The sequence below is a fragment of the Amphiprion ocellaris genome, unplaced genomic scaffold, assembly GCF_022539595.1.
Source record: "Amphiprion ocellaris isolate individual 3 ecotype Okinawa unplaced genomic scaffold, ASM2253959v1 Aocel_unscaffolded218, whole genome shotgun sequence".
Classification (NCBI taxonomy): Eukaryota; Metazoa; Chordata; class Actinopteri; family Pomacentridae; genus Amphiprion; species Amphiprion ocellaris.
This window is the reverse complement of record NW_026559387.1, coordinates 1-19,777: the sequence shown is the minus strand read 5'-3', so window position 1 is coordinate 19,777 and position 19,777 is coordinate 1. Positions and strand designations below refer to the sequence as shown.

The 19,777-nt window shown below is 38.5% G+C and overlaps 1 protein-coding gene and 1 long non-coding RNA gene across 2 annotated transcripts; both read right to left on the bottom strand.

The window, feature by feature from the left end:
* Positions 1-4,772: 4,772 nt before the first annotated feature.
* On the bottom strand, positions 4,773-10,298 carry LOC129348450 (protein P200-like). Its single transcript, XM_055008796.1, has 5 exons — positions 7,752-10,298; positions 6,733-6,861; positions 6,519-6,579; positions 5,365-5,489; positions 4,773-4,997 (listed from the first exon to the last, which is right to left on the bottom strand). The coding sequence occupies exons 1-5, from the start codon at positions 10,198-10,200 to the stop codon at positions 4,969-4,971; spliced, it is 2,793 nt and encodes a 930-aa protein (XP_054864771.1). The 5' UTR covers positions 10,201-10,298; the 3' UTR covers positions 4,773-4,968.
* Positions 10,299-11,386: 1,088 nt separating this feature from the next.
* On the bottom strand, positions 11,387-12,500 carry LOC129348451 (uncharacterized). Its single transcript, XR_008600976.1, has 3 exons — positions 12,458-12,500; positions 11,831-11,930; positions 11,387-11,454 (listed from the first exon to the last, which is right to left on the bottom strand). It is a non-coding gene; the product is annotated as an uncharacterized LOC129348451 (long non-coding RNA).
* Between the last annotated feature and the right edge of the window lie 7,277 nt (positions 12,501-19,777).

The following is a 19,777-nucleotide window of genomic DNA, read 5'->3' as shown; positions in this document are numbered from 1 at the left end:
AAATTAGAAATCCACCACTAAAATCAGATCACACAATAACTATACAAAAATCCACTGTGACCGTGTTGCACTCTTCACCTTTCACAGGACTGACATCTAAGGTAACAGACATTTAGAACTAAACAATAATATACAGTTGATAAGAATAAAACATGCTAATATTAAAATCCAATGCTATTGCTAAGAATTGTGTACATTTATGCTGTCAAATTTGAAAATCACCACTGAAATCTGATTACACAATAACTATAAAATATTCACTGTGTCCATGTTGCACTTTGTTAAGAGTGTTATTAGAATACTGAATTGTTTTTTTTTTTTTGGAGTTACATTAAATAATTAGCCATTTTTCGTGTTTATTTTCCATCATGCTGGAGTCAAGAACTTAAATGGTGGTTTTGCTTTTGTGGGAAGAAAATGTGTTATTTACCTTAATCTACTAATTGAAAAATACTCATTAGTGGCAGTTTTATGATCATATTTTGTATTTTAGACACCTAAATGTATATTATGACTACTGTGAGTGAATAAATACAGTTTAGTGACTGAATTTGTACCTGTGACCCCTGAGATGATGATCAACCAGGTGTTACAGGTCAGTGGGAGGAGCTACAGGTGACATGTCCAGATAGGGGTCATTTGATTAACACCTGCTGCTCCGTTATCAGCAACACAACCCGTCCAAGTTGCTCTACATCCGTTAATTCTTTACTCCGTGATGGACGATGAGCCGTCACGGAGGAACAACTTGATCCGGTCCCAATGACAGGTGCCGCCTCCATTAGCGGGTTAAATGTGCACGAAATACCGATTAGAACTGGATGACGGGGCGTTTAAACGGTCTGACGGGGGAATCATGCTCGACACCTTGGATTTTTCACGTCAAAGCGACGTTGGAGGGGAAAAATACAACAAACGGCAGCTTTGACCAGAACCTTCAGCTACGAACTTTGTAAATTAGCATGTAGGTTACAGAAAAAGGTGGAATATTTACTGATGGTGAAGAGTCGCGGTGAGATTTCGTGCGAAAACGTGAGTGAAGCCTATCAGACGGGGGTCGTGTCCGTTAACGGGCGGCCGTCCGATAATGGGTGCATGCTGGTTTGCATTTACCTGTAACGGGAAAGAGGCGCTCTTGTTGCCCACGTATCCCCGGACTACATGGCTCTGAATGGACAGGACGCGGCACTCCATGGCGGCTCCCGGTCAGCCGGAGGAGGGAAGAGGAGCGAGAGACGGTCCGGTGCTCAGCGAGAACCACGTCTGCGCATCACAAAAACCGGGGGGGGGGGGGAAGAAAAAACCCTCGCCGCCGCAACCGGAACGTTTCAAAAACGGCTAGCAAGAAGAGCCGCCGTCCTCCGTTAGCCTGTTAGCTTAAACCAGAGTGGGGAGCGCGTGCGGCGGCTGGCTGGTTGGAGGAGAGCTGTTGTCGCGCGAGGGACAGGATGGATGAGAGGCGCGTGCAGAGCGAGCGAGAAAGAGAGAGAGAGAGCGAGGCGCGTGCACATATACCATTAAAATCTGTTAACGGTTTTTTCAAATTAAAATTATGACTATTGTTTGTTTATTTGTATATTTATTCTCTCGGTGTTTGTTTTATCCACCGGGAATTCACAAAAAAAACAAAACAAAACAAAAGTGTTTCATGAGCCCAACCGGAAAGAGGGGAAGAGGGTCGCGTGAAGCAAGGACAAAAATGTGCACATGCACGCGCTCACGCCGTTTTTTTTTTTCTGTTCAGGCGATCTGCGTGACCGCCTATAAACCGGTGACATCATCAGGAGCGTCCAGATCAACACAGCTGGATGCTATCCTATCATCTACAGTTTTTAGCTTTAATATATATATTCTGTACATAATTCTGATATATATATATATATATATATATATATATATATATATATATATATATATATATATATATATATATATATACAGAATAGGTAGGTAGGTAGGTTATTGATCCTGAGGGAAATTCAAGAAACCAGCAGCATATTAAACATACAGATATACACAAATATCATAAAATAAATATAAAAACACACTCACAATAAAGAATATTCTATATTCTATTATATATATATATATATATATATATATATATATATATATATATAAGCTAAGCTAAGATAAGTCCTTTATTTCTCCCCACGCCAGAGGAAATTTACATTGTTACAGCAGCTTATGGAGCAATAGACATAGTAATAGGAATAAAATAATAATAGAACAGTAGTAATAATATTTACAATATATACAGGGGTGAGAGATGAGGATGAAATAGTATATATATATATATATATATATATATATATATATATATATATATATATATATATATATAAAGAATAAAATAAAGTTGGATGTGTTTTTGCGCTGTGTTCTTCTTGTGCTATGTATACGTCATCCCAGACAGAAATAAAACTGTTTGTTGGGAGGGTTTTTTTTTTTTGTATTTTGGGGATGTATTTTAGTGATAAAAATGTGTCTGTTTCTTCACTTTAAAAAGCCAAATAATTTAAAATTCAACTATTGCTCACATGTGACCAAAATAAATGACAACGGAAAAAAAATACAAATTTGTGCATTTTCAGTGCTTGTAGGTTTCTCCAAATTACGCAGCCAAAACATTATATAGCATTTCATCTTAATTTAGCTTTCAGATGTGAGTAAAATAAATTGTAAATGGGAAAAAACAAGACATTTGTACTTTCCTGCTGTTGTTTCTTTTTGTTTTCTAAATAATATTTTACATTACTTTATCACTGAGATGTGATTAACATTTATGCTAAAAAGAAAAAAAATCCTAATTTTTGTATCTTTCTGAGTGTATTTTGGTGCTGTGCTGATGTTCTGGTGCATGAATGTGTGTTTCTGTGTTTGTGACTCACTCCCTCTCTGTGACAGAGTCGTGACTGAGGGGGGATTTGATTTGGCAAAGACTGAATCTGTCACCGCAGCACACAGCCAGCAGTGATGCAGAGAAACTGAATGTTCAGACAAATATAATTCGCAGCTGCAGGTAGCAGAGGCAGAAACCAGAGAATGAAGGAGGCAGACTGGAGATAATAAAGCCGAATAAAGAGATGCTCTGCTGACAGCTCCACCTGCTGTTCAATGAGGCATTAACTGCTGTGCGACGCTGTAATGGAGCTCACACATGAAGTGAACATCAGAAAAAACAGATTTGCTCTTTTTAAGGTGCTGCTTCACAGGTCCCATGTGGTGAAAATCCACTTTTATTGTGTTTTAGAAGCTTTAAAATGTTTGTGATGAGCTTTTCCTCAACTAGTTATCCTCCCAGCTTCAGAGTTTTATTTCGTTTCCGACTGAAGAGCCAATAGCCATCCAGTTCTGTATAGCTCCTCCCCCTCACTGCTTCATGAACTAAAATTAAACAAAATGACTCAAAGCTTATCAAACAATAATTACAACGGGTCTAAAATGATTTACAATTAGTCCACACTGACTCAGACTTAGTCCAAAACAACAAAACCTGTCCAAATTGTCCAAAATGAGTTACAAATTACTCTTAAATTATTCTTAATGTGTCCAAACCTGTCCAGAATGACTCAGCATGTATCCAAAAGATTGTCCAGACTGACTTGGAAACTCTAAAATGTCTGAGCTGTGAGTAAAACTCACCAAATGTCCTGCTGTAAGAGTGAACACAAGAGTCTTCATGTGTTAAAATTTGAACAAAATTATTTGAGAATTGCCCAATTGACTCAATTTAAGTCTAAAGTTATTTAAAATACGTTTAAAATGACTCAAAACTAGTCCAAAATGACAAATACTTGTCCAAATTGTCTAAAATGAATTACAAATTAGTCTAAAATTACTTGAAAACTCCCTGCTGAGTCTTCATGTACTGAAACATGCACGAAATTACCTAAACATTAGTCGAAAATTATTCAAAATTTGTCCAAACATTGTCCAGATTGTCTTGAAAACTCTAAAATGTCTGAACTACAAACAAATTCACCAAATGCTCTGCTGTAAGAGTAAACACAAGAATCTTCATGCACTGCCAGCATCTGAGGAACTAAGATGTTGGTGGTGTTCGTGTTTTTTGTATTCCACCCTTTCTAAGCTACTATATGTATTAGTGTGGGAACAGGCCATATATGTTGCACAAACATGACTGTCATGACATGACATATCTTTAGTACGTTACCCTGTGGCTACTTCGTTTACTAGGATTTCTGAGAAAGCCACAATATAAAGCTATTAATAGACAATTCATTATAGACCCTCTAACAACAAAATTATTTTGAAAATTTAGATGTACATAACCTTTTCAAGCTACATTTAACTGAGAAAAATTTACTCATAACTAATAACCAATTATTTGAAATGTATCCAAAACAACACAAACCTGGTGTAAAAGACCATAAAATTTGCCCAAAATGAAAACAACTTGTCCAGAATCACTCAAAAACATGACATAAACTTGTCCTTAATGACCCAAACTTTGTCCAAAATGGCATAAAAGACTAGCTGTCAGTTTAAAAATTATATATGCATTCCCCCTGAAATCTTTGCCTGTGCCCTCCTAGGTCAACTGCTTTTCTCCGTGCTGTCAATCACAGATGCAGAGAGTTTTCTTCCTGAAGGAGGCGGGGTCAGCAGCAGCTCAGCTACATTTAAAGCTACCTTTTAGAACTAAAACTAGGAGTTACAATATAAGGAACTACTGAATTAAAGTAGTATTTTGGGCTAAAACATTGAAAGACACATTCTGGAAACATTTCTCATTAATGTGCTGAAAATGGTAAAATATAGGATCTTTAATAAAACAGAATTCATTATTGCACAGTACAAACCAGCAGCCAGGAATAAACACAAGCATCCCTTTATATGTTCCTCCTCTTCATCGACACATACTACATCTGAAACAAGGAGGTAGCGGAGGAGGAGGTCGGACAAAAGTCAGCAAAAAGGAGGAGCATGAAGAGCATCCGTGGATCATTTGGAGTCTTGGTCCAATTCAGGATCTAGAGATAAAACAGCACAAACATGTTAATCATTTGTGTTGCTACTGAGCTGCAACATCATGAGATAAAAATACAGTTCAGAAGCTCCACATAGAACTGGATTATCAGACAAAGTACTAGCAAAGCACGACAGATGAAGCCTTATGTGAGTGTAATGTCAATAAACTGGTTTCTATCAGCATTCCTGCTGAAAAAACTGCACTGATTTAAAAGTGAGTTAATTAGTCAGATTCATTGTGGATTAGGTTTGCCTAAATTTGGTTCTGAACCCCAAAAATTTGCCAAAATTACACCATATACCAGAGTCACAGGATATGTTTTTTAAAATGCAAAGTTATTAGCGAACTCTCCCCTCTCATTCTCGCACCAGTGAAGGTGAACTGAGGGAAGCTGGTCAGGTCTCCTCCTCCATAAAGTCTCTGAAGCTTCGCTGTTTCCTCTGACAGGTGTTTTATGTAATCTGGCTCCGCCTCCAACAGTCGACCATTCAGCCTTAGAGACAAGAAAGATTAAAACAGAAAATGGCTGTCAGTCAGTTGAAGTCTCCTCCAAACTGCCCGTCAATATCAATTTCCGTCCAATTTTCAGTCAGTTTTCTACTAATGATGTTGGCATATTGCAGCTTTTACTTCTTCTTTCTACAGCTATATTATATGTAAGTGGATGGACCATGAGACAGATTGTTGTGCTAAATCACTTAAGGGTCAGAATTTTAAAACTGTGTCATCTATCAATAACTGCAATACTTCTAAATTAAACAGAAAGAATATATGAATAATTTAGGCCCCATAGTAGAAACTCAAAGCAACACAAGTGAATCCAGAGTCCACCTGTGACTTCCAATCTGCAAAACTTCTTGAACATGGTTCTAAAATGAGCTGTGAACAGCAGAACTTTCTATGGACTGTGTCCATCTATGTCCACATCATGGCTCCACATGGAAAAAAATTATCTAAGGAAACGAAAAATCTCACTGTGATTCTTTAGAAAGATGGAAAAGGATCCATGAAGATCAGTGAGCAACTAAAATCAGTGAACCACAGTGTCAGCATGAATCAGGAGGTATAGAAGAAACCATAGTACTACTAATCAGAGCTCCTAAAATGATTCCATGGACAGTGAACTACTTTCACAATCCAGCTGTGGAAAAACAGACAGCAGCTGCTTCAGACTTCAACAATCAGGGTTATCAATGGAAATCAGAGTTAGTGTGAAGCTCAGACAGCGTGAAGGACATTTCAGAACATCAACCTCTATGGACGCAGGACAAGAACAAAGCCTGGTTGCTGCTCAGAACTCAACTTCCTGATGAAAGTTTGCTAAAGAACATGAAAAGAAGCTCGATGAATGTTGGAGAACATTCTTTGGTCAGATGAAGGTAAATTAGTTGGGCTCAGATGGAGTCCAGCATGTTTGGTGTGACCCTGACCAGGACTACCAGAGTGGATGCATAGTCCTGACAGTGAAGCACAGAGGTGGGAGAGTGATGATATGGGAATCCTTTTTTTTTCCCATCCCTACCTGTGAAGATTTTTGTATTCTCTGATCTTCTCCAAGAAGAGTCTCTGAACTGGATCCAAATCTGAAAAACAGGAGGGAAGTTAGGAAGCTAGAAAAGAAAACTGTTTTAGTTCTAAAAAAGCCAATAATAACTGCTAGAACTGGCAGTGGCACAACTGTCTGATATGAATTTAATTGTCTGATTTTTAAATCAGCATGTGGCTGTGGTGGTTACCTGTGTGCATTGACACATCTTCTTCTTTCCCTGTAGCTTCCTCCTCGTCCTGTTCCAGCTGCACCTCTGTCAGAACAGGAGGAGCTGGACTATTATCTGTTTCTGCAGCCTCTGCATCCACGGCAACTGCTGTAAAAACCCAGAAACAGGAAAGTTGAAAGTCTGCAACAGCTGTCACCACTTCTGAAGTTTTTATTCAACCCTCTGAACCCCAAATCTGTCTAGAGGTTTGAAAAGCATGTTTTATTTTTATTTTCTTATAAAAATAACCAACTATTTCACAATTTATCAGAGCCAAAACTGTAAAAAGTGAAATTTCCCAATTGCCTTGAACCACTCATCTTTGATTTTAACATTAAAGCATGTAAACATATTCTAGTAGACCCCAAAACTAAAACTAAAAACCTGTAAATGTGCACAATATGGGCTCTTTAAACACAAGTGTAAACACACAGAAAAACAATTTTTGTTTTGTTTTTGTTTTTTTTGTCTATAGGGGCACATAATTGTTGAATCACTATGAATTGCACACTGTTGCCATGGTAAGAGTTAAACAAAAAATGTTAGTCCAAGAATTTAAGACCTTTTTTGTGGAAAACCATAATGAGCATTTTAGGGTGACAGAGGTGATGCTCTCCAAAGTTCAAACAACCACCTAGCAAGAGGTCTAAAACTCACAAATGAACAAATTTCCAGTTCTTTAATCTGCACACAATCATAAATGTAAAAAGAGAATTTGACATCTTATATGGAGGTAAATGCTAGACAATTTGGTGAACAAATTTCTTCTTGTGCACAGATAAGTCACTGACAAACAGGTTGATATAGGCATAGTTTCAAACTCTGGTATTCATGCTAAGCTAAGCTAACTGCCTCTGGCCTCTAGATCGTGGGGCTAGATTGTGAATAAATGTACTTCATAAAATATTGGAGTGACTTTAAAGTGTAAGTTGTATCTGCTATCTTCTCCTTCTTGCTTCTCCTAATATTTCTTCCCCACTCACCGAAGTCAAACTTACCATCCAAAATGTTCGCTGTGACAACCTCTGGACTGGTTCGTTGACCAGTTTCACCCGTTGTGTGCTGAGGAACAGCAAACAGCAGCTCTTCCATCAGTGCATCTGTCTGCAGATCTTCAGTTTCAGCTTCAGGCAAAGACAGAGGTTCAAGGTTTAGAGCCTCAGTTACCTCTTTAAATACTGTTCCCTCATTTACTTTCATCTTCTCCTCTCCGGCAAGGATTTCAGCTTCTTTTTCCAGATAACCTGTGGTTTCACTCAGAGATTCGCTACCAAGTGTTCCTAACGAGGCCTCAACTTCTGCCAAAGTCACAGACTCGAGAGACATGGCTTCCAAAACATTCAGTGACTCTTTATCTGATTCATGACCCATCATTTCATTTTGTGGTCTCACTTCCTGTAGAGGAGCTTCAGTCCACTGCTTTGGTCCCTGCTCAGAACCAAACATGGCCTCCATCAACATGGCTGTCTCAGCTTCTATTGCCTCTGAGGCTTCAGAGATAGAATTCCCTCTGAACAATTCAGCCTCTTTTTCATCCTCTAAAATTGCAACATCATCTGCTGTAATCATCACTTCCATTTTTTCCTCTTCAGCAAGAATTTCAGCTTCTTTCTCCAGATAACCCATGGTTTCACTCAGAGATTCGCTTCCCAGTGTTCCCAACGAGGCCTCAACTTCCGCCAAAGTCACGGACTCAAGAGACATGGCTTCTAAAACATTCAATGACTCTTTATCTGATTCATGACCCATTGTTTCATCCCGTGGTCCCACTTCCTGGAGGGGAGCTTCAGTCGACTGCTTTGGTCCCTGCTCAGAACCAAACATGGCCTCCATCAACATGGCTGTCTCAGCTTGTATTGCATCTGTGGCTTCAGAGATAGAATCCACTGTTGACAATTCAGTTTGTGTTTCTAAAATAGCAACATCTTCTGCTCTCACCTTTATTTCCAACTTCTCCTCTTCAGCAAGAATTTCAGCTTCTTTCTCCAGATAACCTGTGGTTTCACTCAGAGATTCGCTACCTAGAGTTCCTAATGAGGCCTCAACTTCCGCCAAAGTCACGGACTCGAGAGACATTGCTTCCAAAACAGTCAATGACTCTTTATCTGATTCATGACCCATCATTTCATCCTGTGGTCTCACTTCCTGGAAGGAAGCTTCAGTCGACTGCTTTGGTCCCTGCTCAGAACCAAACATGGCCTCCATCAAGAACGTCTCTGCTTCTATTGCCTCTGAGGCTTCAGAGATAGAACTCTCTGTTAACAATTCAGCCTCTGTTTCCAGAAGGTCAGCATCCTCTGCTGTCATCTTCACTTCCATTTTTTCCTCCCTAGCAAGAATTTCAGCTTCTTTCTCCAGATAACCCATGGTTTCACTCAGAGATTCACTTCCTAGAGTTCCCAACGAGGCCTCAACTTCCGCCAAAGTCACGGACTCGAGAGACATGGCTTCCAAAACATTCAGTGACTCTTTATCTGCTTCCTGACCCATTGTTTCATCCCATGGTCTCACTTCCTGGAGAGAAGCTTCAGTCGACTGCTTTGGTCCCCGTTCAGAACCAAACATGGTCTCCATCAACATAGCTGCCTCGGCTTCTATTGCATCTGTGACTTCAGAGATAGAATCCATTGTTGACAATTCACTTTGTGTTTCAAAAATGGCAACAACATCTGCTGTCGTGTTCACTTCCATCTTTTCCTCTCCAGCATGAATTTCAGCTTCTTTCTCCAGATAACCTGTGGTTTCAGTCAGAGTCTCACTCTCCAGAGTTCCTAACGAGGCCTCAACTTCAGCCAAAGTCACAGATTCGAGAGACATTGCTTCCAAAACATTTGTCGACTCTGTCTCCACCTCCTGAACTATAGTTTCATGCTGTGACCCCAGTTGGAGGGGAGCTTCAGTCGACCGGTTTGGTCCCTGCTCAGAACCAAACATGGCCTCCATCAATTCAGCTGTTTCTGCTTCTATTGCATCGGTGGCTTCAGAGATAGAATCCACTGTTGACAATTCAGCCTCTGTTTCAAAAATGGCAACATCTTCTGCTGTCGTCTTCACTTCTATCTTCTCCACTTTTGCTAAATCATCGGCTTCTTTCTCAAGCGTGTCACATGTTTCCTGCAGAACTTCACTTTCAAGACGTCTGACTTCCGCTTCCACTTCTGATAAAGTCACCGACTCCAACGTCAGGACTTCAGCTTTGTTCGTTTCCTGCGATACTGCGGAATCTACTGGTGATTCTATTGTAGTTTCTTTTAAAAGTTGTTCTTTGGCATCAACTAGTACTGAATCTGCAGGTTTGGCTTCTTGAGCTACTGTATCTACTGTAGCTTCTATTGCAAGATCTACTGAACCTTCTACAACAGGAGATCTAGTTTGTGGTTCTTCCACCAAAGGAAGGTTGGACTCTACTGGTGATTCTACTGCAGTTTCTCTTAAGGGTTCTTTCATAGACACTCTTGAGTTTGCACCTACTCTTGGTTCTACTGGACTTTCCAGAACAGAAGTTCTAATTTCTAGTACATCTACAGCTGCTGGTGATTCTGTAATAGTTTTCTATTAAAGGTTCTACTCTGGTAGCATGTACAAAGTCAACAATTCCTGAGTCTTTGGTGCTGGTTTGCAGTTCCTGAGCTGGACTATGTACTGTGACATCTATTGAAAGTTTGACTGGACCCTCATCAACAGAAGTTCTAGTTTCTAGTCCTTCTACAGTAGATAGGCTGGACTCTACTGGTAGAACTGTAGCTGTTTCTACTGTTTTGTCTAATGTCTGACTTTCTGCTGCAGGTTCTTCTGATCCTAATGATGCAGTAGAAGAAGCTGAGGTTGCATAAACAGTCACACGGGAAAGACCCTCAGCAACAGAAGCCTGAACCACATTAAGATTAGGCTGTGGACATGATTCAGAGGAAAACAAAGTCTTTGGGTTCACTGCAGATTTTGGCTGAGGGAACAGCTCTGCAATGTTGAATGTAGTCTTGTTGGGAACAGCTTGTTTGAAACTAGAAGGAGATGGGAAGACGGATGGTCCTGGCTTTGACGATGGAGGAACATTTGAGGTGGAATCCCTCATGGAGGTTGTATGAGGTTTGGTCGATGTGGAAGAAATTTTGGCATGTTGAGCTGGAGGAAAAAGACAAAATATAATTAAATAAAACCACTGATTACAGACATGGTACAAATATCCAAAACAAATCAGCCTTTGAGGGACTCAGTTAATTAATCCTCTGAACCCCAAAACCTGTCATTGGGTTCCAAAGGCATGTTCTTTACAAACAAATATCACAGCCAGAAACTCTAAAAACAGGCAGAATCATAGGATATTAAACTTCCCCACAGTCATTAAAAGGTGATATTTCATCTAAACCACTTTATTCTACATTTAAAATATCACGAAAATGAACGACTTCTTGTTTTCCATTGAGGTCAAAGAGAAGTATTTGGACGGAATTTTTTTGACTTTTCAACTTCAAACCAGTGTTTTCTATAAAGATTCAAACAACCAGGCTGCAGGTTTCGGTCACCTGCTCAGTTGTTTCACAAGAATAATCATGGAAATCTGTAGAAGCTGCTCAGAATAGAGAAATCCTGAATGCACTGACCGGTAGCAGCAGCAGGAGGCGCTGTGCCCGGCCCTCGTCTGGGAGAAGAGTGTCTCCAGGAGTTTGGCGATGTCAATGGGAGGCTGAGGTTTGGCTTTTTCTGCCGACAAAAAGACGACAAAATGAAGACACAGAAACATACAAAATCTGTCGTTTTACATTCACGTGCAAATATTTAAGTCGGCAAAATTGGAAATTTTCAGGCTGATTTTACTTAAAATGAAGTTGCTGCAAAGCTCATTTGGAAAAAATTTAATAATTTAAGTAAATCTAATTCATATGAACTGAATTAAATTCTGTGTTACAAATTGCAGTTATTCATTCCTTCATTCAAGACTTAAGGTAAAAACTCAACAAAACTCCAACATCTGCAGCACGATTCATGTCTGGATGATTTTCGTTGCAGATCAGATTCTCTTTTTGTAAACTGTTTAAGTCAAAATAAATACACCATGACTTTGTTGTGTTTGACTCACTGATGTGAGTCCTGCGAGGCTGTTTTCTGTCTGAAGGTTTGGAGCTGAACAAAGCGCTCTGAGGCTTCCAGACGACTCGACACAACTCTCTGTGGAGACACTGAACAGACACAATACAGATTAGATTTTAATTTTATGAATTTATATAAGGCAAAATAATGTCAGTTTTTAAATCTACACTCTTTAACCAAAAAAACACCCATTATGTTGAATATATATATACACACACACACACACACACACACACACACACACACACACACACACACACACACACACACAAAAGATTATTAATATTGCTACTATTGCTATTGTTATTAACAATACTTTACCTGCATTTTAAGTTCATACTTTCTACTTTCACTTCAGTGGGATTTGTCATGCAGGACTTTTATTTTTATGGTGTTTTTTTACTTTGCTGCGTTGGTGCTTTTACTCAATATTGATTACTGATTATGAAATAAATTCATTGGACTGTTTAAGTCAAATCCGATTTAACTAATAGTTCTAATTTACAGCTGTAGAGTTTGTTTTTTTAATTACGGCAACAGCCTGAAAAGAGTTATTTAAACTGCAGAAAACCCGATTAATGTTCACGTTAAATAATAATAATATCTGTACTCTCACTCTGACACAGACTAATGCTCGTCCTCTGAGCAGAGCTGAAGCCCATGATGGTCGAAAATAAAGAAATCTGAGCAGAGAATCTGACTTTCTGTGTTTGGTGAAGAAACTGAGGGAATGTTGAGTTAGCTCAGAGAAAGGAACTAAATGTCCTGACAGAGTTTGTCCTCCAGCAGCTGCAGCAGAAACACTCTTCTTCTTCTTCTTCTTCTTCCTCCTCCTCTTCTTCTTCTTCTTCTCTCTCTGCTCTCTATCAGTCTGCTAACATGCTGCAGCTTCTTCTTTCTGTTTGTTTTTGTAGCATTTAAACTGCATGAAGCTTAAATCCCTCTAAAACGCGCTAACATGTCACATTAGCAACGGGGATGGAGGTGCTTTCCGGTGAGATTATCAAAAATAAAAGCTCGACTTTCTAAAGTCTCATCAAGTTTTAGGAATCCATTCAGTGATCAAAATTCCTTTACGGTTGCTGATTTAACCCTGAAAAACTCAAGTTTAATTTACACAGTTTGACGGTGATTCATGGCATTACATTAACTTAAAGCTTCTTGGACATCTCTAGTTGTTTATAACATATATATGTAAATTTTCTCAGTCCAAATTCCTCCTGGGTAAAAAAACTGCCTGGCAATTAAACTGATTCTGACTCAGATCAGATGTTTTAGAAGGTCCCCCGCCTCTTTTTATTACTCTCTGCAGCTCGAGCACATCCAGTTTTAAACGAAGATTTTCCATCATCCACACCTAGAAAAGACTTGTAGGGTTTTGTTTAAAAGGAAACTTCTGTAACTCTCCAGATATATCCCATGCTCACGTCCACCAGCTGTACTCCACATGCCTCAGAAATAATTATTAACATGGTGTTACTGTCCAGTCTGTAACCAGCTGCTGTATACTGGAATAAAATCAAAGATTCAGTTCACTTAAAAACATCAACAAAGTGATTTTATGTGTTTCCATCCTTCTATGTTTTTACATGTTTTTGTATTTTTAAATGTTTATAAATCGTTGTATTTCTAGATTATTTCCAGATATAGTTAAAAAAAATATCATTCAAAGTGAACTCAGTGAACTTAAAAACTCAGTTCTATTTTACTTTGACAGCAGGACTCCAGGCTTCCTCTGGATAATTGTTGATTCTGGTTGCAGCCTGTTTATGGACACCCGCCCCCCAATATTCTCAGAGCTGTTTAAAGGCTGTGCTGTTTAAAGCCATGTTGCTCTGCAGGATTCGCATTTCACTGAAAATCTGAGCCTGTTTAAAAAAGTCTGCTGTCAAATCTGAAAAATCTGTTAAACCTGCTGTTAGAAATTCACCTTTCCTTGCTCTTCTTGTGGCAGTTAAAGACACTGAGATGACAGGAGAAGACAAAGTTAGTAGATGTGTGATAGGAGCAACAATAATATAAAGGAAAAGAAAAGAAAAGAATAAGATAAAAACTACAATGTAAAAAAAAAAAAAGCCATGAAAAAATGTTCAAAAAAGGGAATACTTTAGTGTTCAAAAACTGTAATAAAAACAGTGATAATGACGATAAATATAAAAATAGCTACAAATAAATATTTGGAAATAATAGTTTTTTTTTCCTGATTTAAATACCCTTTAAATACTGGGACTTGACATTATTGACAGTTTTGGCCTGTTGGCGTCTTTTTTTTTTTCTTTTTTCATTTTTTACAGCTAACATGTCAATATTTATCTGTGATTTTACTAGACATCATCTGTAATTTAACAAATAGGACAAATCTGTAAAATTATGTTTTTAAGTAAAGCTTAAAAACATACTTTTTAAAAAACTCTTCATAAGTCACTAGACAGACAGACAGACAGATAGATAGGAAAAGATAATGCTTTACATATGATTTAAATACTAATAAAAATAGTAAAACAATTTGTAATTTTTATGGCAAAAATATTCCAAAAGGATGGGTTTACTATTAGTGATGTCAGTTTACTCGACACAGTGCCGAGCTTTAGAATGTGAAAGTGTTCCAAGACAGTGTTTCGATAGATACATACACATAGATTCACACATACTCAACACACAATTCATTCATAGAAAACACACTAGACACATAGTAGAATGGGTTTATAGGATAGGTTACATAGAGAGAGTTGTCTGAGTGGTTTGAAAGAGTGAGTTGTGAGAGTGCAAGGTGTGTTTGTGAGGAGTGAGTGAAGTAGTGAGGGAGGGGATATGGAGGAGCAGCCAGCACCCAAAACAGCACACTCTTATGCATGGGTAACACTTTGATCTCATTAAACCCCAAGAAGGTCAAGTGTCTCATCTGTTCTGTTGAAAAACTGGTAATTTTCAGGCCAGTATAGTTGGAGTTCAGATAAACTTCCACCTCCTGAGTTGATGCACATATATGAATTAACACATTACTGCAATAATAATGAATATATATTTGGCTAAAACCAAACGTACTGAAGAAACAGGCAGCAGCTTTGTTATTGTCCAACTGAAGTTTATTTCTGAACATTGAAAGACAACAACGTACATCATGTTCTTACAGTGATAATTAACAGCAGGCTGTCGGGTCGCCTCATATATTAACTCTCAGATAACAGCAGTATTTATACACAACCTGGAAGGTAACAGTAAAGAACGGCTTCAGACTCATCGCTAGTTTTCAGAGAGGAGGGAGTGAAGGAGGAGGAGAGGAGGGGGAGGTAACACACCTTCGTCATCAGTCGTACAGAAACACAACCCATTCGTTCACTGCTGGCGCCTCGCTGACGTCTGATTGGGACAGTGGCTGGTCGCTAAGGTAACATGTTGTCTAAGGGTAATTTCAGTACGTTTACTGGAACCGTGGCGTTAAATTAAAACGCTAAGCTAGAGTTTTACTAACTGGCCCAAAGCTAACTAGCTAACTACAAGCTCTCCGAAGGAACCGAAATGCTTCTCTGAATACTGCGGCGGCCATTTTGAAATGTCAGGTGGGTGGAGTTTACCTGGAAGACTGAAGCTGCTTTTAATAACTCGAAGCTATGCCTCCAACACGGAACCAATATAACTAAAATTACAGATTCTGAGCAGATAAACCTTTAGATAGAAGTGTTTCATAGTCAAGTAATTAGTCATTTAAGGCAATTCCTACAACTCAATATAGTTTGTTGGTTGAACATAATTAAATTAGAAGTTGTCATAAACTAAAAGAAGTTAATGCAAACTCGTTCATTTTCTGTAGTTTACCCTAAACATTACATCTACAGTTTGTCACTTTTTGTTCTGTGGGTTGCGTTTTGCCCACCGACGTGATGCAAATTAGCTGCTACCCTTTATTTTTCTGAACTGGGTAAATGTGGATTCATCTGTTTGATCTTGTACTACTGAGACTTTACACCTGCATTTAACTTCATCATTATTGTTTTTAAGCTTTAAAACATTGTCATAACTGTGTATATTCCAAAATTTCAACATATATCTATAATAAAATGGTTAATTTTATGACAAAGCAACAACAAAACTGAAAGTATTAAGATGCTGAATTGTAGTCAAATACTGAGGAAATATTTGAAGTCATAGTTTGTTGGGCATTAAATTAAAGAACTCTTTGGAACAATATTGGCAGCGTTACCTACTAAATGCAAGTTGAAGGGGCTGGTTTTGTATTTTAAATCAGGATACTGTCTGACACTAATGCCAAAGTCCTGAAGAGCTTAAATGTTAAAAAAAAAAAAAAGTTTCTCTATTTTATTTAGGAACATGTATGATAATTTTTTTCTTAAGTTTGGGGGTAAAAATGTCATAATATTGATAATAATGACAATAAAGAGGTCAAAATGGAAGCCCAAAGCCCATAAAAATGGTTCTTTGGAGAACTTTTCTGAGGAGTTCCTTGAGTAACCTGCTTATAGTCCCCTCAAGGAGTCAATTTAACTCAAATCATTGGGATTATTTAACCCTAAAATGATCCTTAAAGTTTAGGGAGTTGAGGTTCAAGTATCTTCACTCCAGATGGGACAAAACTCGTTCCCGTTTCTGGCGTTTTCATGTTTATGGTAAGAGAAAAACAAAACAAAAAACCCCACATCCCTGTTCTTTAGCCGTCTGCTTCGTCTTCCAGGTAAACTTTCCTACTCAGTTTTCAAAATGGCCGCCGAGTCACTTTAGTCGCTCTTCCTTCTCGGCTTCAGTGTCTGTTTCAAAGTGCTGGGAGTGCCGATGACGGTAAAGTTACTTCTAATCGGAGCCTCCTCGTGGGTTAAAGAGCAGAAATGTTCTAAAAACACCGTTCCTACAAAGTACGTCGAAGCAGCGCTGAGTCTGTTCGAGGCCCAAATCCAGCGTCGAGCCTCGACTTCGTTCGACATCCGAGTCCAGATGTGGAATCAACAGAATAAGAAAAGTTAAGACATTCTTCTTTACAGTACCTCAGTTTAAATCATTATCACCAGCATTATTACTCCAGCTGCATGTGGAAGAAACTCGTCTGTCGTTCACCAAAACACTCTGCGGTAAAATCTCTATTATTTCAGCTCGTTAGCATCGTTAGCATTTCTCATTAAACCTGTACATATTTAGCACTTTTCTGAGATAGTGAGGCGAGTGTTCGATGAAAACAGACGTTCACAAGCAGAACCTCAGAGCTGAGAGTCCAAGGAGTCGACCGTAAGACTTAAAAAATAAAATAAAACCTAGACTGAACCGTGAATTCGTTAGCCGTCCATCTCAACACTCGTACCGTCATTCACAGCAGCTTCACACTCACACAGGTTTGGGTTTGCTCGGATAAAGAAGGAGTTCTGGGATTGTCACCGGAGAGGAAACAGTAAAGACCGAGACTGGACTCAGTACTGAGGAAGCTGGACCGGACGGGAGAGGAGAAACTGGTCCTGGATTCTCATCATGACTGCTCTGGTACCATTTCTCACTACGAAACCACGAAACAGCAACATTTTTAAGACCAGAAAGTCTGAATTTAAGACTTTGTGTTGTGTTTAAGACGTTCATGATGCGAGTTTAACCCTCTGAACCCCAAAACCCGCCGGCGGGTTTAAGAGACGTGTTGATTTTATCAGACAGAAGCTCTAAAAACACAAAGAAGGGTTGATTTTCAGCTTTCCGACAGTCCTTGAACTGCTCATCTGTGAAAACTTAACTTTATTCTACGGGTCTTATTTAAAAAATCGCCAAAAATAAACCGCTTGATCTAATCAGATTCTACAAAAAACAAAAAATTCTGCGCTTCTCACTGCGATCAGGAAGCTATTAGTGACTCAGCTGTAATCAAGAGTCACCTAATAAAAATTCACAGAGTTTTCAGCTGAACTGCAGGCTGTGTTTACACAGAGCAGACAAGTATGGAAACAAATCGAAAATCTATAGCATGTAGATTTACCATTTTTTCCATTATTGCTAACACTTGTAGATATATGGAAAAATGTTGGACAGATTGATTCCATTTTTTAAAAATTGTATAACAGAAAATCAAATAAATGATATTTTCGTTATTTCTTTTTTTTTAGGATTGAGTTCTCTCTCTTCCGTCATGGATGTTCTGTTTCTGTAGAGCTGCAGGCCTTTAGGTTGCATTGAAAAATGAACCAAAGTGAAGAAAAATGCAACAGGATTAAAAAAAAAAAAAAAAAGAAACTTCTTGGAGTTCAGAGGGTTAAGAGAACCTTCAGATGCTGTTCTGGATTTAGATTTACAGGATATTTATCTCAGAAAACTGATATGTATTTTAAAATTAGGACGATTCCAGTCGTGATCCCTTCCGTGTCTAATGATTTTTAATAAATGCTACAGTAATGTGAAATATCAACTCACCTCTATGAAAATATTCATCGTATGAATTTTGCACGTCTTCCTTTAAACGTACAAAAGCTATTGTAAACAAAAAAATTAATAGGAGGCTCTGATTGATTTCCATAAATATGGACACTAAGGAGGTTTTTATTGCCTCGAGACACCAGCTGCCTGTTTCTGATCTGATAAATGTTTCTTTTTTTGTTGTTTTAACTTCAAAAGACATAAACTCTTCCTTAGTCGACTCTGCTGCCATAAATAAACTGATAAATGAGAGAATCCAGACCAGTCTGTCCTCCCAGTCCAGTCTAATCCAGCCAACTGTCACATCTCTTAGTTCCAGTCCGGTCCAGTCGGCTCGGGTTCTACGGTTCTTCAAACAGCTGCAGGTCCAGCCGGACGACGATCTCTCCAGTGGGAACCTCATGGAGCAGCAGCCGCTTTGTGATTGGTCCTTTAGAGCCCTGGTCCTTCTTTATTTCGGCCAATCGGATCTCCGTCCTGCCCAGGAAGTCTAGAGGGGAGAGAAGGAAGTTAAAAATAAAAACCATCCTGGGAAAAGCACTGATTAATATGTGTATTTATTATAGATATATATCACTTAATCATGGTATATGTCATTTTTTTATTTGTATATTTTGCGTCATGCCTCTTTTATACTTCACCACAGTTAAAAATAGGAACGTATGACATCTGTACATTCTTGTCACATTCTGCTGTGATGTAAATTCAATTTAAACATCCCATACTGAGCTATTTTTCAGCAGATTAATCAAAGTTTTACATGTTTCCAGAAAGTGTTTTTCAGTTTTTCAGCTCAAAACACCACAAAGATGGTTCATTTCACCATGACTGTATAACTTCTGGTTTTAGTTCTGATCTGTAGCTTGAAATGAGGCTGAGCTCCTGTTGGCCCCGCCCCCTTCAGGAAGAAGACTCTCTTTGCGTCTCTGATTGACAACTCAGTGCAAAACAGTTGATGAAACTGCTTTATTCAGAGTTTGTCTGTATTAAAATGCCGTTGGGGCTTTAACCGTCACCACAAATGTATGCTAACTAAAAATAGCAACGTGCAACATCCGTACGTTCTCGTCACATTCTGCCGTCTTGTAAATTCAATTTAAACGTCCCAGATTGAGCCCCTTTTCAGCAGTTTGTCTGTATTTTGGGGGTTAAAAAGAAGTAACCATGTTTATATCTTAACAGCTTTTTGTTCATTCTTTAAACGCAAAACACAATAAAGCCTTTAAAGTAAATATATACTGTAAGTTGTCATGAACTATGTTCATGTGATAAAGATCTGAAAATGCAGTGGGACGTTATAAACATAAATACACTCTTGTACATACGACATTTTGCATTTTCTATTTTTCTTATTGTTTATTTATCTGGATTTATTGTGGTGGGAGCTGTACTCTTTCTGCTGTATCAACCAAATTTCCCCTCTGGGATCAATAAAGGATTTCTATTCTATTCTATTCTATTCTATTCTATTCTATTCTATTCTATTCTATTCTATTTGGGTCTTAATTAACTGACATCGATTTAAAACAAACTCATA